Source organism: Phalacrocorax carbo, chromosome 1 (genome assembly GCF_963921805.1).
Source record: "Phalacrocorax carbo chromosome 1, bPhaCar2.1, whole genome shotgun sequence".
NCBI classification, from domain to species: domain Eukaryota; kingdom Metazoa; phylum Chordata; class Aves; order Suliformes; family Phalacrocoracidae; genus Phalacrocorax; species Phalacrocorax carbo.
In genome coordinates this window covers 149529219-149545035 of record NC_087513.1, presented here as the reverse complement: position 1 = coordinate 149545035, position 15817 = coordinate 149529219, and the positions used below count along the sequence as shown (strand labels likewise).

The 15817-nt window shown below is 40.3% G+C and overlaps 1 protein-coding gene across 1 annotated transcript in view; it reads right to left on the bottom strand.

Annotated features, from left to right (window-relative positions):
* The window catches only part of LOC135310692 (pinopsin-like), a 102682-nt gene that overhangs the window by 66677 nt on the left and 20188 nt on the right, over positions 1–15817 (bottom strand). Inside the window, exon 3 of the mRNA XM_064439600.1 lies at positions 3792–4117. Within this exon, the coding sequence (XP_064295670.1) occupies positions 3792–4117 (326 nt within the window). The remainder of the gene's footprint in view (positions 1–3791; positions 4118–15817) is intronic.

Genomic DNA, 15817 nt, shown 5'->3' with positions numbered 1-15817 from the left:
TTTATGTGCAAGTGGGAGATAATGCAGACTGAAGAGATTTCTTTTAAAAGTTTTACTAATTTTCATTAGGCTGGTTCATATGAGTTCTCTGGGCCCCTCAGTGGAGGATTTTAATCATATTGTGCCTTCTGCGCTACAGTGATCGCAATGCTAATCTCTGTAATTCCACATTTGGGAGCCCACTTTTCAAAGTGTAAACAACTGACACTGACTTCATAAAGAACATTTTTCCAGAGGGAACACAATGATAGAGTCATAGAGAAGCATCATAAGCCAAAAACTGGAAAAAGAAAATCTAATTGCCCTAGGAGAAATAAACCATTTTCTGTTTCCTTCCCATGTTCTATAGAATGTGCATGAATAAAATATATGTGAATAATATTTTGTGAGGGAGAAAACGTTGTCCCTTTCTACTTACAGGTATCAGACGCATCATCTCTAAAGGAAAACTTAAAGAAGAAACTGAATTTCAGCATCTGCAGGGATAGAAGAACAGGTTTCATAAAAACAGGAAACAAGATCAGCATGAGTAAAAATATGGACTCAGAGGGGAAAAAGTCTAATAAAACATTTGTGTTTCTCTATGTCTTAAAATCTGATGCACTGCCAAGTTCCCTAACAGCTTCTGAAACAACAGGTTTTCTTCCACTCTCTGCTTTGAGCATTATTTTGCCAAGCACCTCTGAAATGCTCTCACTCTTCAGAGCTAACTTTTCCCTGGGACTTGTTCTACCTGCCCCACCTCTTGGCCTGGGCTGAGCTCTGCTCCTCCAAGTGTGGTGCGTAAGGATGGCAGCAAAAACCATCTGCAGAACCAAACTCAACTGTTCAGATAAAGCCATTCTGTAAAAAACCCCATACCGTTAAAGAGAATAACTCCAGCAATTCCTAAGGGTCTTTGAGCTTGATAAATGGAAAAAGCTGTGAGACAATAGTACATTCATATTGTAAAACAGTACAATGGCATTTGCTGTTAACACTATTCATAAAGATGCTATTGACTTGTAATTCCTTGAAAAGACAACCTTTTTTAAAACCTGTATTACTGAAATCCTTGTGCCTTTTACCATTACACACACTGCAGATGACTTCATAGGATCTATTAATGTCACAAATGACAGAATGCTACAGCACCTGACTAAATTTAGAGAGGAAAACAAGAAAAGCAGACCTATAATTACTGTCCCTGCAAAGAGAAAATGCAGGCTCTTTGCCAATTCTTACATTAACGATCCCAAATCTATTAAGATATTTCTTCCACCTCAATTAATTTACATTGCAGTATTAATAACAGCATAACTTCTGCACTCTTGATCTCAGGGTGCAATACCATTAACACTACCATGTTCTAACATAAAAACTTCTGTGAACCTTGCAAAAATATGAAATGCATATTTTAGAAAATTTACCAAGCAGCTGAAGCTGGGATAATGCACCTACTAAGTTTGCAATGCTCCCACATTTCTTCTCATATATTACACAGAGGGTCATAGAAGGACTTTAATCTATGAGGCCAAAATACTGCAAGATAATGAACTTTTTGCCCACACCAGAAAGTAACAGCATTACAATGGATGTAGTAACCTCTGTTAATTTTTTTTATTACCCTACCTACTCTTTGTAGTTTTATGCAAGAACTACTATATTTTTATTTGCATATGGCTCATCTCTCTCTCCAGTTTGAAACATGACGTACTTTAGCATTTCAAAATCTACCCTGTTTATTGCAGAATAGAGGACCTCAGACCGAAGGGAAAAATAAAATCTGTATTTCAGTGACTGTCTTATGATATGGCCTTTGGAAATTTACATACATGTTACAGAAAATCTATAAAATGCAAGATTTCAGGATTATGGTACTGGAGGTACATACATCACAGAAAGCTAAGGACTGACGAATTTTCTGACTGAGATTTTTCTGCTGAAATATAACTTCTCAAATAAACCTTTTACAAATGCCAGGAAAGCATTAGATGCTCTGTGTAAAAATTTAGGGTTTAGCTGTTCAGGACTTCACAGATCTAACCCTCATTGGAGTTCCTTTGCATTTAACAAGCATTAGTTCCCTAAGACCTGCCCTCCAACAGGTTATGCAAGGTTGGGTTTGATTCTTTTTCAATTCCACCATTTACAGAATTTCTCAGGGCTCTCTAACGTCAGCATCCCAGAGGCTCCCTGATCACTCTCGAAAGTGGACAAAGGACAGAGGAGACAGGATTGTGGAAAATGCTGCTCCTTCTCCTATTTTTTTCTCCGGACAGTCAATTAATCAATCAACCTGGTCTTCCACCCAGTCTACTCAGTCTTCATGTCTGAATACAAAATGGCTATAGATTGCACAATTTTTTTCTGTGATACTTTGTCCCCTCAGCATGTTTGCCACAACTTCCTGAGGCCCGTCAGGCAGATCAGTGAGATCTACTATTACTTTTAATATAACTTTTAATATGAATTTTAAAAAAAGGTGAATAAAATAACACAAGTCTACATTTAGAACTAGAAGCTAAAGCACATGCTATTGAAGCTTCATCCATACAAGTATTTATATGTTGTGGGTGATGTCTGTTGTCAGGAATGACAGTGAGGGCTGAAGGAAAGAAGAGACAAAAGTTTAAGAAGGTTGTATCTTCTGCATATTAGTGGTAGCACGTGTTCCAAGATCCTGTTCCTTTCCTTTAAGGCAATGGTAAAGGATACTGCTGCCCAGGGACCAGATATGGTCTGCAACTTTACTTTAATGGTTTACAATCATGAGAAATGTTTTTCATATCATTTTTGCACAGCATTAAGAGGAGTACTTATGTGTGATTCATCAAAGGGATTTTACTGGCCTGCTGAGCACTCAACCAGGGAAAGATTTCCCATTTGGGCTTCAAGTGTTCTCAAAGTTTTGTCAAATCATGTAGAAGACACGACCTTAATTCCTTATGACTAATCAAAGCTAAACTATATCCACTTTAATTCTGTATGAGAGCCTCTATTCAAGGATTTACGGCTTTTTTTTCCCCTATTTAATACCTTTAGTTAATTCATCCTAACATTTTAGAGAATTGCTTTTTAGAGAAAACCTACACACTCATTCCTTTCTCATTATTCATCATTAAACCATTTCATTACTGTCCCAAGAGTATTCAAACTTCACAATACCACATGCCCTGGCAGGGTCTTTCAGAACATTAATTTTGGAATACTTGCAGTGCCCCTTAAACAATTCAGAGGAGTGTTGGCATAGTAGCAGCCATAGTAGTAGTGCTGGTAGTAGTATTTAAGGAAACTTTTAAATGTGGCCTAGAATTACAAGGAGAAGCTGATCCCTGGGATAACTCTACAAATTGCAGTGATAGCTCTACAAATGCAATAGAACTGCATTACTGTAGAGTTAGGTACGCACAGATTAAGAAGCAGAAATTATTAAAATGTAATGATCGAATATGAGGAAGAAATGCTTGCATAGATATCTTATTTATAGATAGGTAAATGAGTGTTGGCTTCATTACAAATGCAACCTTCACCCAGATATGCTGGTTTTCCTAGAATACAATAGTTTCAAACCACAAAGTCAGTACCTATATGGACATTATCTCGTTGTTCTAATGGTTTGGAGCTCTGGAGTTTAAAAAAAAAATTGGTGAAGACCTCTTGCCCCTTCCTTCAGGCTTTCTGTGGTCTCTTCCATTTGGTTTTGCTTTGTTGATTTGCTCTCTATCATCAGGACTTCCAAACTCGATAGAAAAGAAATGCAAGGCATGTCTCAGAGCAATTTGCACTACCAATAGCATACAGCGGCTTACCTGTTTAACAGCGTAAAGGAGGCGACTGTAGCAGTACATCATGACCATCACAGGGATGACCAAGCAGAATATGAAGAGGCAGATGATATAGGATGTGGACTCAGCTGACTCCGAGGACCAGCGTACTGAACAGCTTGTACCCGCACCTTCTACCCCATAACTGCTCCAGCCGATCAGAGGTGGCACAGTCCAGACCAGGGAATAGATCCATGAACCGCCAACTGCCAGCAGTGCCTTCCGGTAGTCAGCGCTGCGCTTGTTGCATAGGGTGAGAGTGCTGTAGCGTTCATAGGATAGGACAGCCAGGGAGATCAGGGACACAATGCCTGCAATGAACCAAGCAATTTAAATGCTTACTTGCATTATTTTTGTGCGGTATTCATTTTAAACCCTAGGAAACAAGATGCTTTTCTCTCTGTCACATATTTGAAGCAACAGTGAAACCTATTTCCATTATTCTCTATGCCTAAATCGCCACTGGACCTGGTTGCTCTGTCCATCATGTCAAATTTTGTTTAACTCATATTTGTCTTATATTGGAAGATTTTCACACTTGAGAGATATTCCTCTTCTAGGCAGGTTTTCGTATTTAGCTGTTTTAGTATCACCCAGGGGAAATCCATTTTCTACATGAACAAATAAAATATTGAAAGATGCACTTGCTAAGAAATATTAAATTTTTAACATCCATGAGCATTTTCAAATATTGGATTGACTTCTATACATGCAGAAGACTTTATATGCAAGACTGGGAACCCAAAAATGAAAGAAGCTTTTGCACTCCTACCCCATCAGCTAGATATAGTTTCAGTTCTGACCACTTGTATATGGAGACAACAGACAACCCTTGGCATAAGTGTGATGTGGCAGGTTGTAACTTTATTTACATTTAATAATCAGTCAAAAAGTGATTTACGTTAACACTGAGCTCTAGGTGTCAGAGACCAGTTATATCCTCCAACTGAAGATTCAGAAATCTGGGTTGTAGGACATTTGCACTCACTCTTTCATGGTTCATGGTCCTAAACCCCTCTACAAATCTTTATGGATTTGCGTGCCAGGTTCTTAGTCATGACTCAGTGGGGGGTTCTTTTGCTATTTCCTATGTTTTTGTTCTCCTTGCAGCTTCCTTACGGTTCTTGGTGACACACCACTGGATACCACTTCCCAGGATTTATGACAGAAGGAACTTGTTGGAGGAAATTTAACACCATCTTTTCCCATGGGTTAGAGGCCCCTCCTTTTGGTCCCATAAGATGAAGAACCTGAATAGACCTATGTCAGTCCAGCTCTTTCCAGGAATTCTTTTCTTGATCCTTGCCATTAGTAACAGCCAACTATACAGTAGCATTGAGACCTAGCCTGCCAAAATTCTCTGGTTTTGAGTGGTACCTGCTTCCAGTGAATCTGTTAACAAAAAAAAGATATGATCTTCAGGGCAATCCACAGCTGTAATCCATTTTTTTTTCCCCATTTAGCTGTCAGCTTCTCCTATAGCTCCTTCACAGCTGCTGGATGGAGGTGAGTTAGACACTCCCCTGGGGATAGCACTAGCCTATCCCATACCTGGGCAAAACACCCCCACACACATACCCACACAGAGCACAGCAGAATACTCTCCCCAGGCAAGGCATTTTGTTTCGCTTTACCCCACAAGTCAGTCACTTCCTACTTAGCTGGATGCAGGCACAGCTATTCCTGCCATCCTGACAGCAATTTGCGGTTACTTTGTGCAGAGTTGGGTATGGCAAAGGACCCCGGGGGAATGCAAGCACTCTTGCTGCAATAGGATGCCTTATTTCTCAGGGGAAGAGAAGGCAAAAGGGTGAGGAGAAGGCAACTTTTGATGAAGAAAACATCTTTCTTGTTACAAAAGCCTTCTGTATATTACTGGGAAGTCAGACCTAAAATGTAGATAACACTTACAGCTGTAAAATGACACAGCTCTACTAAATTCAACTGAATTATACGGTTTAAGAGTCAAACTTTAAACCTATTTTAAGGCTAGACTATTTTAGAGGCAACAGAGACCTTCTAATCGTCCCTCATCTAATCTGATTTCCTACATAACATAGCTCTTGAAAGGCCTTGGCCATAATTCCTGCATTAAACACATAACTCAATATAGAAAAAATTAGTGGCTTCTGAATTACAGACCTAAGAACAAAGAATCTACCACTCTTTTCTCAGTTCCAGCTCACACTTACTTATCTTCACTTTCTTAGCATTGCTTTTTTCCATGCTTTTATCTGCTTGACTAAAGAGCCTCTTGCTATCAAAAACATCTAGCTCATGTAGGTACCTAAGGCAAAAATCCAGATTTTATATTTGAAGCTTAGGCCTCAGTAAGGTGATATAGATCTATTCATGCATTTCAGATTAGACCACTGCGGACTAACAGAAAACAAGTCTTGGGAACAAGAAATCTCTCCCCTTCCAGCTGAGTGCTCTACAGCAAGGTTATATTCTTGCTTTATCTCTGATGGCACACTGTCCCTATTTTGATGAGATGGCCGGTAAGACGTACTTTTGTTGAGAATATCTTACAGCCCTGCAGTTGCGGTGCTGCCTTGAAAACCCAAATGCGGTATTCAAACTTCCCTAGCTCAGGGCCCTGCTTCCTGGACAGCTGCTTTAGCTGTTGGGCTCTCAGGTCAAGTCTGGCTCGTCCCTGCGGCTGTGCTGCTGCCCAGCAGCTTCTCATGGTTTACATTGTCACAATTTACAGCATCCATTTATGCTTCTTCACATTTTTGCCTACTGCCTAAATATGAGAAAGATGCTCAGCTTTCCTCACGCTAGTATTTATGATGGATGGCTTTATGGAGTGGATCTGAAGATAACTGGCCATGAATGCAGTATTGCTTGCTTTGAGCCAGAGTCCTGTCTTTAAGTGGCATAGAATTAATGCTCAGTTATTACGTTAGGACCATGGTGATGTCAGTAAAAAATAAATCAAACATTAGCAATCAGACAAAAGTTTCCTTTAAATTATAGCAAATAATTTTTCTTCTCTACACAGAAGAAGATTGGAGACTCTTAATTACACACCTTGGCAAGAGCCATTTCATCTTTACCCACCTTTTATTATCGAGTTCCACTGACATGACACAAACTACATTTTTCTCTGGAGGACAAGAACTGTGATATATGGAATCCCAAACCACAAATGTTCAGAAAATCAATATTTATCTTTTTCTTTTTGTCACAGTAAGACCTTAAGGTCTGTGCTATACCTGAACTATTTAATAACACTGAAATTAACATCACTGTGCTTTGACTTCTAATGCTTTCAAAACAACAGGGGAAAAAGAGGATAGCATGAAAGGGGTAGTTCAAAAGAAATATTAAAAATTAAAAGAATATTGTGTGGTTAAAATATACTAAACCAGACTATTTAGAAAAATTACAAATACTTTGAAAGAATGAAACTGGTGCTTTGAAAGACAGAAAATGATAAAATTAAGAGCCTATAAAAAAAAAAAATTCCAACAATGAGATACATTCAATTGAATTGGCTGCAAGTAATGAAAACACCTATTACCCAGGTGAGGAAGGAATAAAAAAACAGAGGCCATGGCATCCCTCTCTCAGTTTACTTAGTGTGACCTTGCACGGTGTACACAGCCACAAGATGTGCCCAGACCCTCTACGCTCCAACACTGCAGCTCCAGCCAGCCTTGCTGATGAAGGGCCTTCGCCTTCACACAGAAGCCAAGGCTGGACAAAACCAATATAGGATCCATAGCAAGAAACAACCCTATTCCGATATTGTGGTAGATTATCATCGCCAATGACTCTGTTTGCTAAGAATATCCACAGTATTTTAATTCTTAAAAAGTAATTCTGTTTTTTTAATCTCACTCCTTTATCAGTTCAATAGCTGAATCCTGGGAAGATGCACTATCATTTGATAAACTGTAGCAGATACACAGGCCTAATTTGTTGTACCAAAACAACATCATTTCATAACACAGGCAAAACCAGGTTTTGCATCAGTATTTAGTTTGACACTGGGTGGAAGTAAAAGACAGATATCAGGTGTGTAACAGTCAGTGATTGAGCTTCCGGCAAAAAACTGATGATTGCCTTGTCCTTCACATGCCTTTCAACAGCACCCAGTATGATCTCCTCCATAATTTTTCCAGGTACTGAGGTTAGACTAACAGCTCTGTAGTTTCCTCGGCCTTCCCTCATGCTCTTCATGTAATCCAGTTTGGATAAAACAGAATAAAGTTTCTCACTTTTCATTTTGCCTCCTATTGTTGTGTATCACAGATTTCTTAATGTCACAAGCACTTAACTGTTGTGGCCTTTGCCAGAGATTTTGCAGTTATCTAGTATTCTATTTCACCCCTATCTATTGCAGTCATAGGAATTAGCGAGAATCTGAGCTTTAAAACAAAACCCAATTAAATACTTTAGAATTATGGCTGAGGAAAAGACTTGAATGTAATCTCCATAGTCTTAATAACCAGAAAACAAATTTAAAAAATTAATGTAAGTTATAAAAAGAAGAAAATAATTATAATTTTAAAGCTAATCACAATGCTTTATGCCAACATTTCATTCTTATTTTGCAGTAACGCTTATGACTGGGTAGACTGCATATATTAATTTCAAATGAGTAATGTTTCCTAAAATTGCAACAAAATTAAGTTCAGGAATTACACATCTAAATGGAATTCGCCTCCAACAAATATTTAGGGCCTCAAGCTGGTACCTAGCCAAATAACTCCACAGGAGTCAATCACAGTGAGAAATGTAATTTGCTCCCCCAGCGTTTCATGCATATGCAGGAACAAAGCTGAAGTTCTCACTGAACAGTACTGAAAGATGACATAAAAATCCACTGCAGATTGCATTATAGGAACAAATAATTATTTAAAAAATTAACCATGGAAAAAAGTGACTTTGAGACAAGCCGAGTCTGAGGCATGAACCTCTTCCACACAGCAATTAGTTGCAGTGAGTAGAGTGCAAGAAATTCAATTGCAAGTCATAAAGCAGGGCAGGCATCCATTTATAGGACCACCATCTGAGACGTCTATTGTTTACTTTTATTTAAATATCTGTACATTTCTTCCTGGCAGCACAGCAGAGTATGGCTCTAGGTGAAGGACACAGCAAACCACTGTTTTGCTCTCAGCTAAGAGCGTTACATTTTCGTATTAGTTTTTGCTGTTTTATGCTGCTCACTGATGTAGCAATTGGAAACACGATGCAGCTTGCTGTTGGACTGTAGGTTATGAAAAACCGAGAATCCCAGCGATTTAACCTACACTGGCTGAATGTTTTGACTACTGACTTATGTGTATTTGCCCTCTTAAAGCTCTGGAAGGCCATTATCCTAGATTTTGATTGGAGTCCTGGAGCATCACGGTTGCCTGACATAGTGTATACCCTGCACTGTATTCTGGTTATCAAGGACCAGGGGCAAAGAAAAGAAGCCACAGGCAAACTTAGGCAGACTGAGCTCGGAAGAAGGTAATAGCACCTTCTTCAAGGTGACATTAATGGATCAAAACAAAATGCAAGCCGTCACAAAAGGACAAGATTATTTTATCGCACCCAGCCTCCATGCAGGTTGATTTCACCCACTCACAGTCATGCCCTCATAGCTTTCGTCCCCTCACACTCTCACAACCACAAGCACAAAGGTCTGTGTTCAAAATGTCTGTCCAGGATATCTTTCGTGCAGCAGGGAGGACAAGGGACTCCAGCTATCAATTCGTTAAACCTCTTGCTTATAGGTACCTCCCTGGCAACAAACTGGGTTTTGGACCATAGAGCTTTCATACACCTCAGGTGTCCACTGTAATTATGAAGTGGTCCATTGCTTACAAATCCTGCCCACATGAACCTTGGTATGTCTCAGGTGAGGCTGCTTCTCCCTGTTTCCATTTGCTCGTGTGGAAAGTACATCTGCCTGGAATATACTCACCCGCATGAGCACCATCTCTTTCACAGTGAGCTTGCAGGGAAAGAAATGGCAGGTGTGACATGCCATACCCATGATGCCATGTTCCTCTCAGTGGGGTGCAGGGTCCGCCGCTGATGAGCTGCTGTGCTCTGCTCCGATCAGCTGGGAACCTGCACAGGCCATTCTCCTAACTCTTCTGCTGCAGTTTCTTCTGGTGTTTACACCCATTTCCCTTCGCACATCAGCCATACAAACCTCGGTAAGCCCGTGGCAAATCCCTACACTTGCCAACACCACTGCAGCCAGGCCAAACCCAGCTGATGAGACCGAGCCAGAGCGAGACCCAGCTGCGAGGTTGATGCAAGGCAGGGAACGAGAGTCCACCTGGCCATGCTGCTGCTGAGACTCAAGGTGTGATGGAGCCAGCTGACCAGCCCAGGCAACCATCAGACCACCTGCCAGCCACATACAAAACTCGGAGGGGAAATTAAGGGGATAGTAAGTGCTGAGGTTCCCACATACTATCTACAAACCCTGTGCTAACCCCAGAGTAACCTGCCAGCAGCGGAGGTTACCCAATCGCATCTCTGGCCACTACTGCTCATTTGTGTTGCTGAAGGAAGAGAAAATGGTGATGCTCCCTACATTTACAAGACCCCATATATATGCATGTATGTATATAATACTTATTACTGTGAGGCAGCTTTAACGTAATATCCTGGTTAAGGAGATCACATACCTGGAAGTGGAAGAGGAGCATGAACTGGCAGCTGGTGAGCCTGGACTCACCAAAAGCCATCTCTTGCACCCCTCTTGTTGAAGCCAGGCCACCATGCAGTGGTGAACAGTGAACTCAGGGAGACAGCAAGCGAGAAAGAGCACGGTGCCGTAAGGACATTTGCAGGGAAGGAAGAAGCCTTCTCTGGTCTCTGCCTAGAAATGCTGCGTTGGTAAATACCTAACGCCAGCAGGAGGCAGGTTTCTCAGTAATAATGTTATGTGTTGTATATAACACAGCTGTGTTCCCTTCCCTCTAGTCCCCCAGATTTCAGCTGATAAATCTGCTGCTCCATTAGCTGGATAATATGCCAAAATGCTCTGCGGCAGTATGAACTGGAGATAAGATGTAAAAGGAGGAAAAGGGTTTTGTGACTAAATGCACCCCAACTTGGGAGTATTGGTGAATCCTGTGCTGAGGTATTCTTCTGCTGTTTTTCTGGCTGACATCTTTCATCCTGCTTGCCCAAGGACTTAGAGGTAAACACAGAGCATCAGCAGTAAAAAACAGCCCTCTTCAAATGAAGGCTTTTACTACCTCAATTTTAAGGTTTCAAGTTTAATTCCAAGTTGTGCTACTGAATGGTATTACATAAATATGTTATTCAGTTATACAAAACTAGTTTGATCAGTGACTTAGTGCTGTTTTCAAGGGAAATAACTTTCCTGAATTTAAATGAAAGCATTTCTATTAGTTCTCTACAGAAATAAAACTGCACACATGAAAATGAAACATAAGCAATTTAAGCAACTTAAAAGACATGACCTTCCCAACATATTTGCACTTCTATACCTCCTTAGAAGCTTTTCTGAAAACGTATCCTAGATCATCCCTCAGGGACTGTGCATGAAATACAATTTGTATGTCTAGTATTCACAAGAGAGGTTTGGAAGCAGCAAGGGGAAAAAAGCAACAATCTCTCTTTCTAATGGTAGCTTAATCTTCAGGTGAAATTTTGTCAGCTCTGGGCCAAAGTACCTTGCCTAACACCTGCCACAGCACTGGAGGCTTTATGAGAATGCACACGGAGCAACCCATTCTTTGATTCGATTCTTTAACGAACTAGCTACCATTAATATTAATAAGAAAAAATACTGGGCTTTGCTTACCTTAAAGTCAAAGCATTTCTTCCACAAAAATACAGTAATTTCCACCACAGCAGCTGCTGCCACCAGAGACTTCCTTGCAGGTGAGGAGGTAAGAATATTATAATGATAAAGTCAGAAAAAATTCAAAAGCTGATTCGCTGGGCAAGAAGGGGGGGGGAGCATTTCTATGATTTGTTGACCTGATCACCGACCTCCTCCCAGCATATGCACTTTTGCAAAAAATCAGAAACCGTTGAGGCACAGCATTGTGGGGGAAGAAAGAACAAAACTTGTTAATTGTTAAAAAAAAAAAAAGTATTCTGTTTTGCTTTCTAGCTCTGAGTCTTATAACGCACCCTTCCCTCCTACAGTCAAGACAGGGAAAAGCCTATCTCATATACAGTCTCCAGTGAGGTTCTGCAGGTTATATCTCCTCTTCTGAAGTGATACCAAAATTGCCACAAGGGGCAATGAGAATGTTCATCAGCCTGCAAAGTCTGGGATAGGCAGCCCAGAATGAAACAACCTCAGCTAAACTAACAGCACACAGTTAAGTTAGTTAACAACTTGCACAGCCACTGGGACTAGTGTGAAAGTACCACCAAATCAGCAAATCTGGGAGAGAAATAAGTGAGAGATTGTGAATATGGAATTTCACAAAATCATTTTTATCAAGGTTGTTGTGTTGGTATTTTTTTCATTTTTGGAGACAAGAAACACAAATGAATATTCAGAAAGGATGCAAACAGGTCTAGAGAGTGGCAGACATATATGGCTGCTGTTCCTTCCGCACTAGCCCTCAGAATATTATCCACTTTTTCCTTTTCCGTCCCTAAAAAAAGATAGATACATATTTTATGGGCCAAAATCCAGCTGCCAACAGATTTTGGCAGAAGTCCCTAAACATTTCTAGAGTTTAAAAGAAAGCCAGCTGAACTTAGAAGACTTCCACGGTTAAGATGAATTGACCCAAAGTGAACACTGGCCGTGGTGGACAACCAGCCAGTACTAGCCCAACTTGCTTGAAATTTACAGCTCAGTATCTACACTTCAGCAAATAAACATATCACAGTAAATCACGTTATGATACAGCAAGATCACAATGTCAATATAACAACTCCTGATAAGTTCAGTGCTTATATAAATGATATGAACTGCAGAGGAATGTATGGATGCCTCAAGCACGGGCAGAGGCAGCTGAGAATGGAATGTGCTACCAAAACATCATTGGCTGTATTTGGATATGCCCATTACATACCTATATAACAAAAGAGAATAAACAGTCAAAGCAATCAAATATTCTTGCGCTTGGTGACTGCTATTCTAGTTGAATGCTCCCACATATTAGTGATCAGATCACCATTTCCTTTTGATTTTTAAGGCATTGGAAGCACTTCTACCGATTTGAAGTTTAGAAAATATTTCGCACAATCATTTGTTACACATTAGCAGTTACAACCAGTTTTTAATGCTGGCAGTCTAGGCTTTCAAAATACAGGCTACTTCAAATACCAACAATTCACTTTGAATAGAAGCAAATGTACCAATCTCTATTTATTTAATGCTTGTAATTATTTGTTTTCTTTTGCTTAGATGACCTGTAGTAGTTGTGAGTCCATTAGAGCAGGCAATCATTCCTTTCCCTAAAGAATTCTCTTCGGGCTTAACTCTAAGTCACAATTTAACTCTGCACTTGAAATAAATCACTGTGAAATCACTATTACATCCAAGCCTGTTGGGACAAATCTGACAGCAAACACTACCATTCCTGTTCAGTAAATCGGCCTGCTCTTTTCTCAACAGTCATTTCTCTGTTTCATCCTTTGTAGGACACACCCTTCATTTTGTGTTTGGTGATACCTTCAGTACAGACAGTAGGTGTTACCCCTAACAGTAAGGAATTATCAGGCTTTTTTCTTTCCCCCATTGATGAATTTTTAAATGTGTATACATTGTGCTTTAAGGGTGATCTTAATTTTTAGCTGTATCTTGTGACTTAATGTACACCACCGAGTAGTACTATGCTTTTCTGCTATGTTATTAATATGCCTCCTATGCTATTAATATGCCTATCCATCAACCAGCCAACCAACAAACTACTCCTAGTGGCATAAATATAGCAAAGAATTCCCTTTTGCATCTCAATGATACCAGCACAGTACAAAAAACCCACGAATATTAATTTCAGTCTCACTTCCTATATGATATGCAGCATCCCTTTGTGTTCTGGAAAGCAGGCTAACACTTGCAAATTCAGCCTCCTAAATTGGCTGCCTCCATATCAGTGTGTATTTATCCAGCTGCCTTAGGGAATCGGAATCAGAAATAATATCAGCACTAGATGGAGCTCCTGTACAGCGACATCTCAGGAGAAGTCTGGGGCTTGTGTGCATGTGGAAAGCAGGGATGGATGTACAGTGCTGGCATAGCAGGAGGATGCTCTCAGGGCAGTGAGGCTCACTGCAGCATCTCCATGTCCACACCCACGCAGTCCTGCAGGACCCCCATCTCCTGCCAGGACTGCTCCTTCGCTTTCCAAACAGGGGGAGATCCCCGGGACCTTCCTTCATGCGGAGCATCTGCACAGATGTAACACCTAGCGTGTAGTCCAGGGTTTTTCTACATATGGGATATAGCACCAAGTAAGCTAAGAGGTTACAGTGTATTATCATCTGCCAGCCAGGGAGCTGAACTTCCACTACAGTACGCCTAGCTAACTTCCCTCCTATGAGCCTCTGCTTTTTCACTGAATGCATCAGCTCATTTTTAATAGTAAAGGTATATTCCCAGAGATTTTAAAATTATTCTGTAATCTGCTTTTTTTGGCAGCTACCATTCCCAGAGATGGAACACACCACAGATATTTACTCTTCTGAGTCAAGTTTCAGTCATAAGGTCAAATTGGTTTTTATAATAACTAGCTATTAACAGGTCAATACCCAGTCATATCTGATAATATGAATGCAGTGTCAAAAGATGTAGACCACTCTTTACACTGTTCTCGGGCCAAGAATTTCTTCTGCAGTTGTACAACCAAACAACCTCACATGCTATGGAGGTGGGATGAAAGACTCCTATCTCTACCCAAGATGACTTTGCTGGCTAAAGGACGTGCAGAGAGCAGAAGTGCTATTCTCCATTCCTTAATCCCTCAGAAGGGACTCAGAAGAGGAGAACTTTTGCTACATCCATTAAGAAATGGTTTGTAACTGATGCAGGCAGAAATCCTTTGTGGTACATTTTATCCAACCAACAATTTTAACCTACAATACTGGATAGATTGGTGGAAATTGCGCTAGAGAATATAGCAGTGGATGTATAAGGACGTATGACTTATTGGGAGAAGCCAGCATGGCTACCACAGAGGGAAGCCATCCCTTGCTAATTCATTAGCACTGTCCTTGGCAGTGCTCTGCAGACAGGAATGATACATTCGATAAAGCCTACTTGGATTTCCAAACAGCTTTGACTAGCCCAAAGGCTCTAAAGAATAGTAAGCTCCTTTGCACTAACAGAGATCTTCACGTGGATAAATAATTGATTAGAGGCAGGAAATCAAGAACAGGAGAAAATAATTCATTTTCACAGTGGAAACCGTGGCCAACAAAATCCCCTATGGATCTGTGCTAGGCCCTGGGTTATTCATCATATTAATAAATGATCTGGAAAAGATGGTAAAGAGTGAAGTTTGGCGATTATACTACGCTGAGTAACTCAAAATCAACAAAAACTGACTGTGAAGTGCTGCAGAACAACCGCATGAAACTCAGTCACTGAGCAGATGAAATGCAATACTGATGTAAACTGCCATATGTAGAGAAAAACAGTCCTAGCTTTAAATACACAGCGATTGTTTCTGACTGACTTACTGCTCTGCAAAGAGAGTTATGATAGATAGCTTTATGAAAACCACTTCTACTAAGCAGCAATGCTCAGCAGCATTTAGAAAAGCAAACATCAGGGCTTATTAGAAAAGGAAAACAGACAAAAGAGGAGCAAATGTGAAAAGGTGGATGGGGGAAGATTATTTAGTTTCCCGTAATACAAGAACTGTGCTTTAAATGAAATCATCAGGTAGCAGAATCAGAATTAACAAACAGGGGAAGCTACTTTTCTTTGCATAGTACACAACTAATAAGTAGAATTCATTGATTTATTATATTGTGCATACCAAAATTTTGCAGGGCTCCTAAGAGCAAGTGGCCAGGGAGGTAACTCCAGGAAGACCTCTTAGACT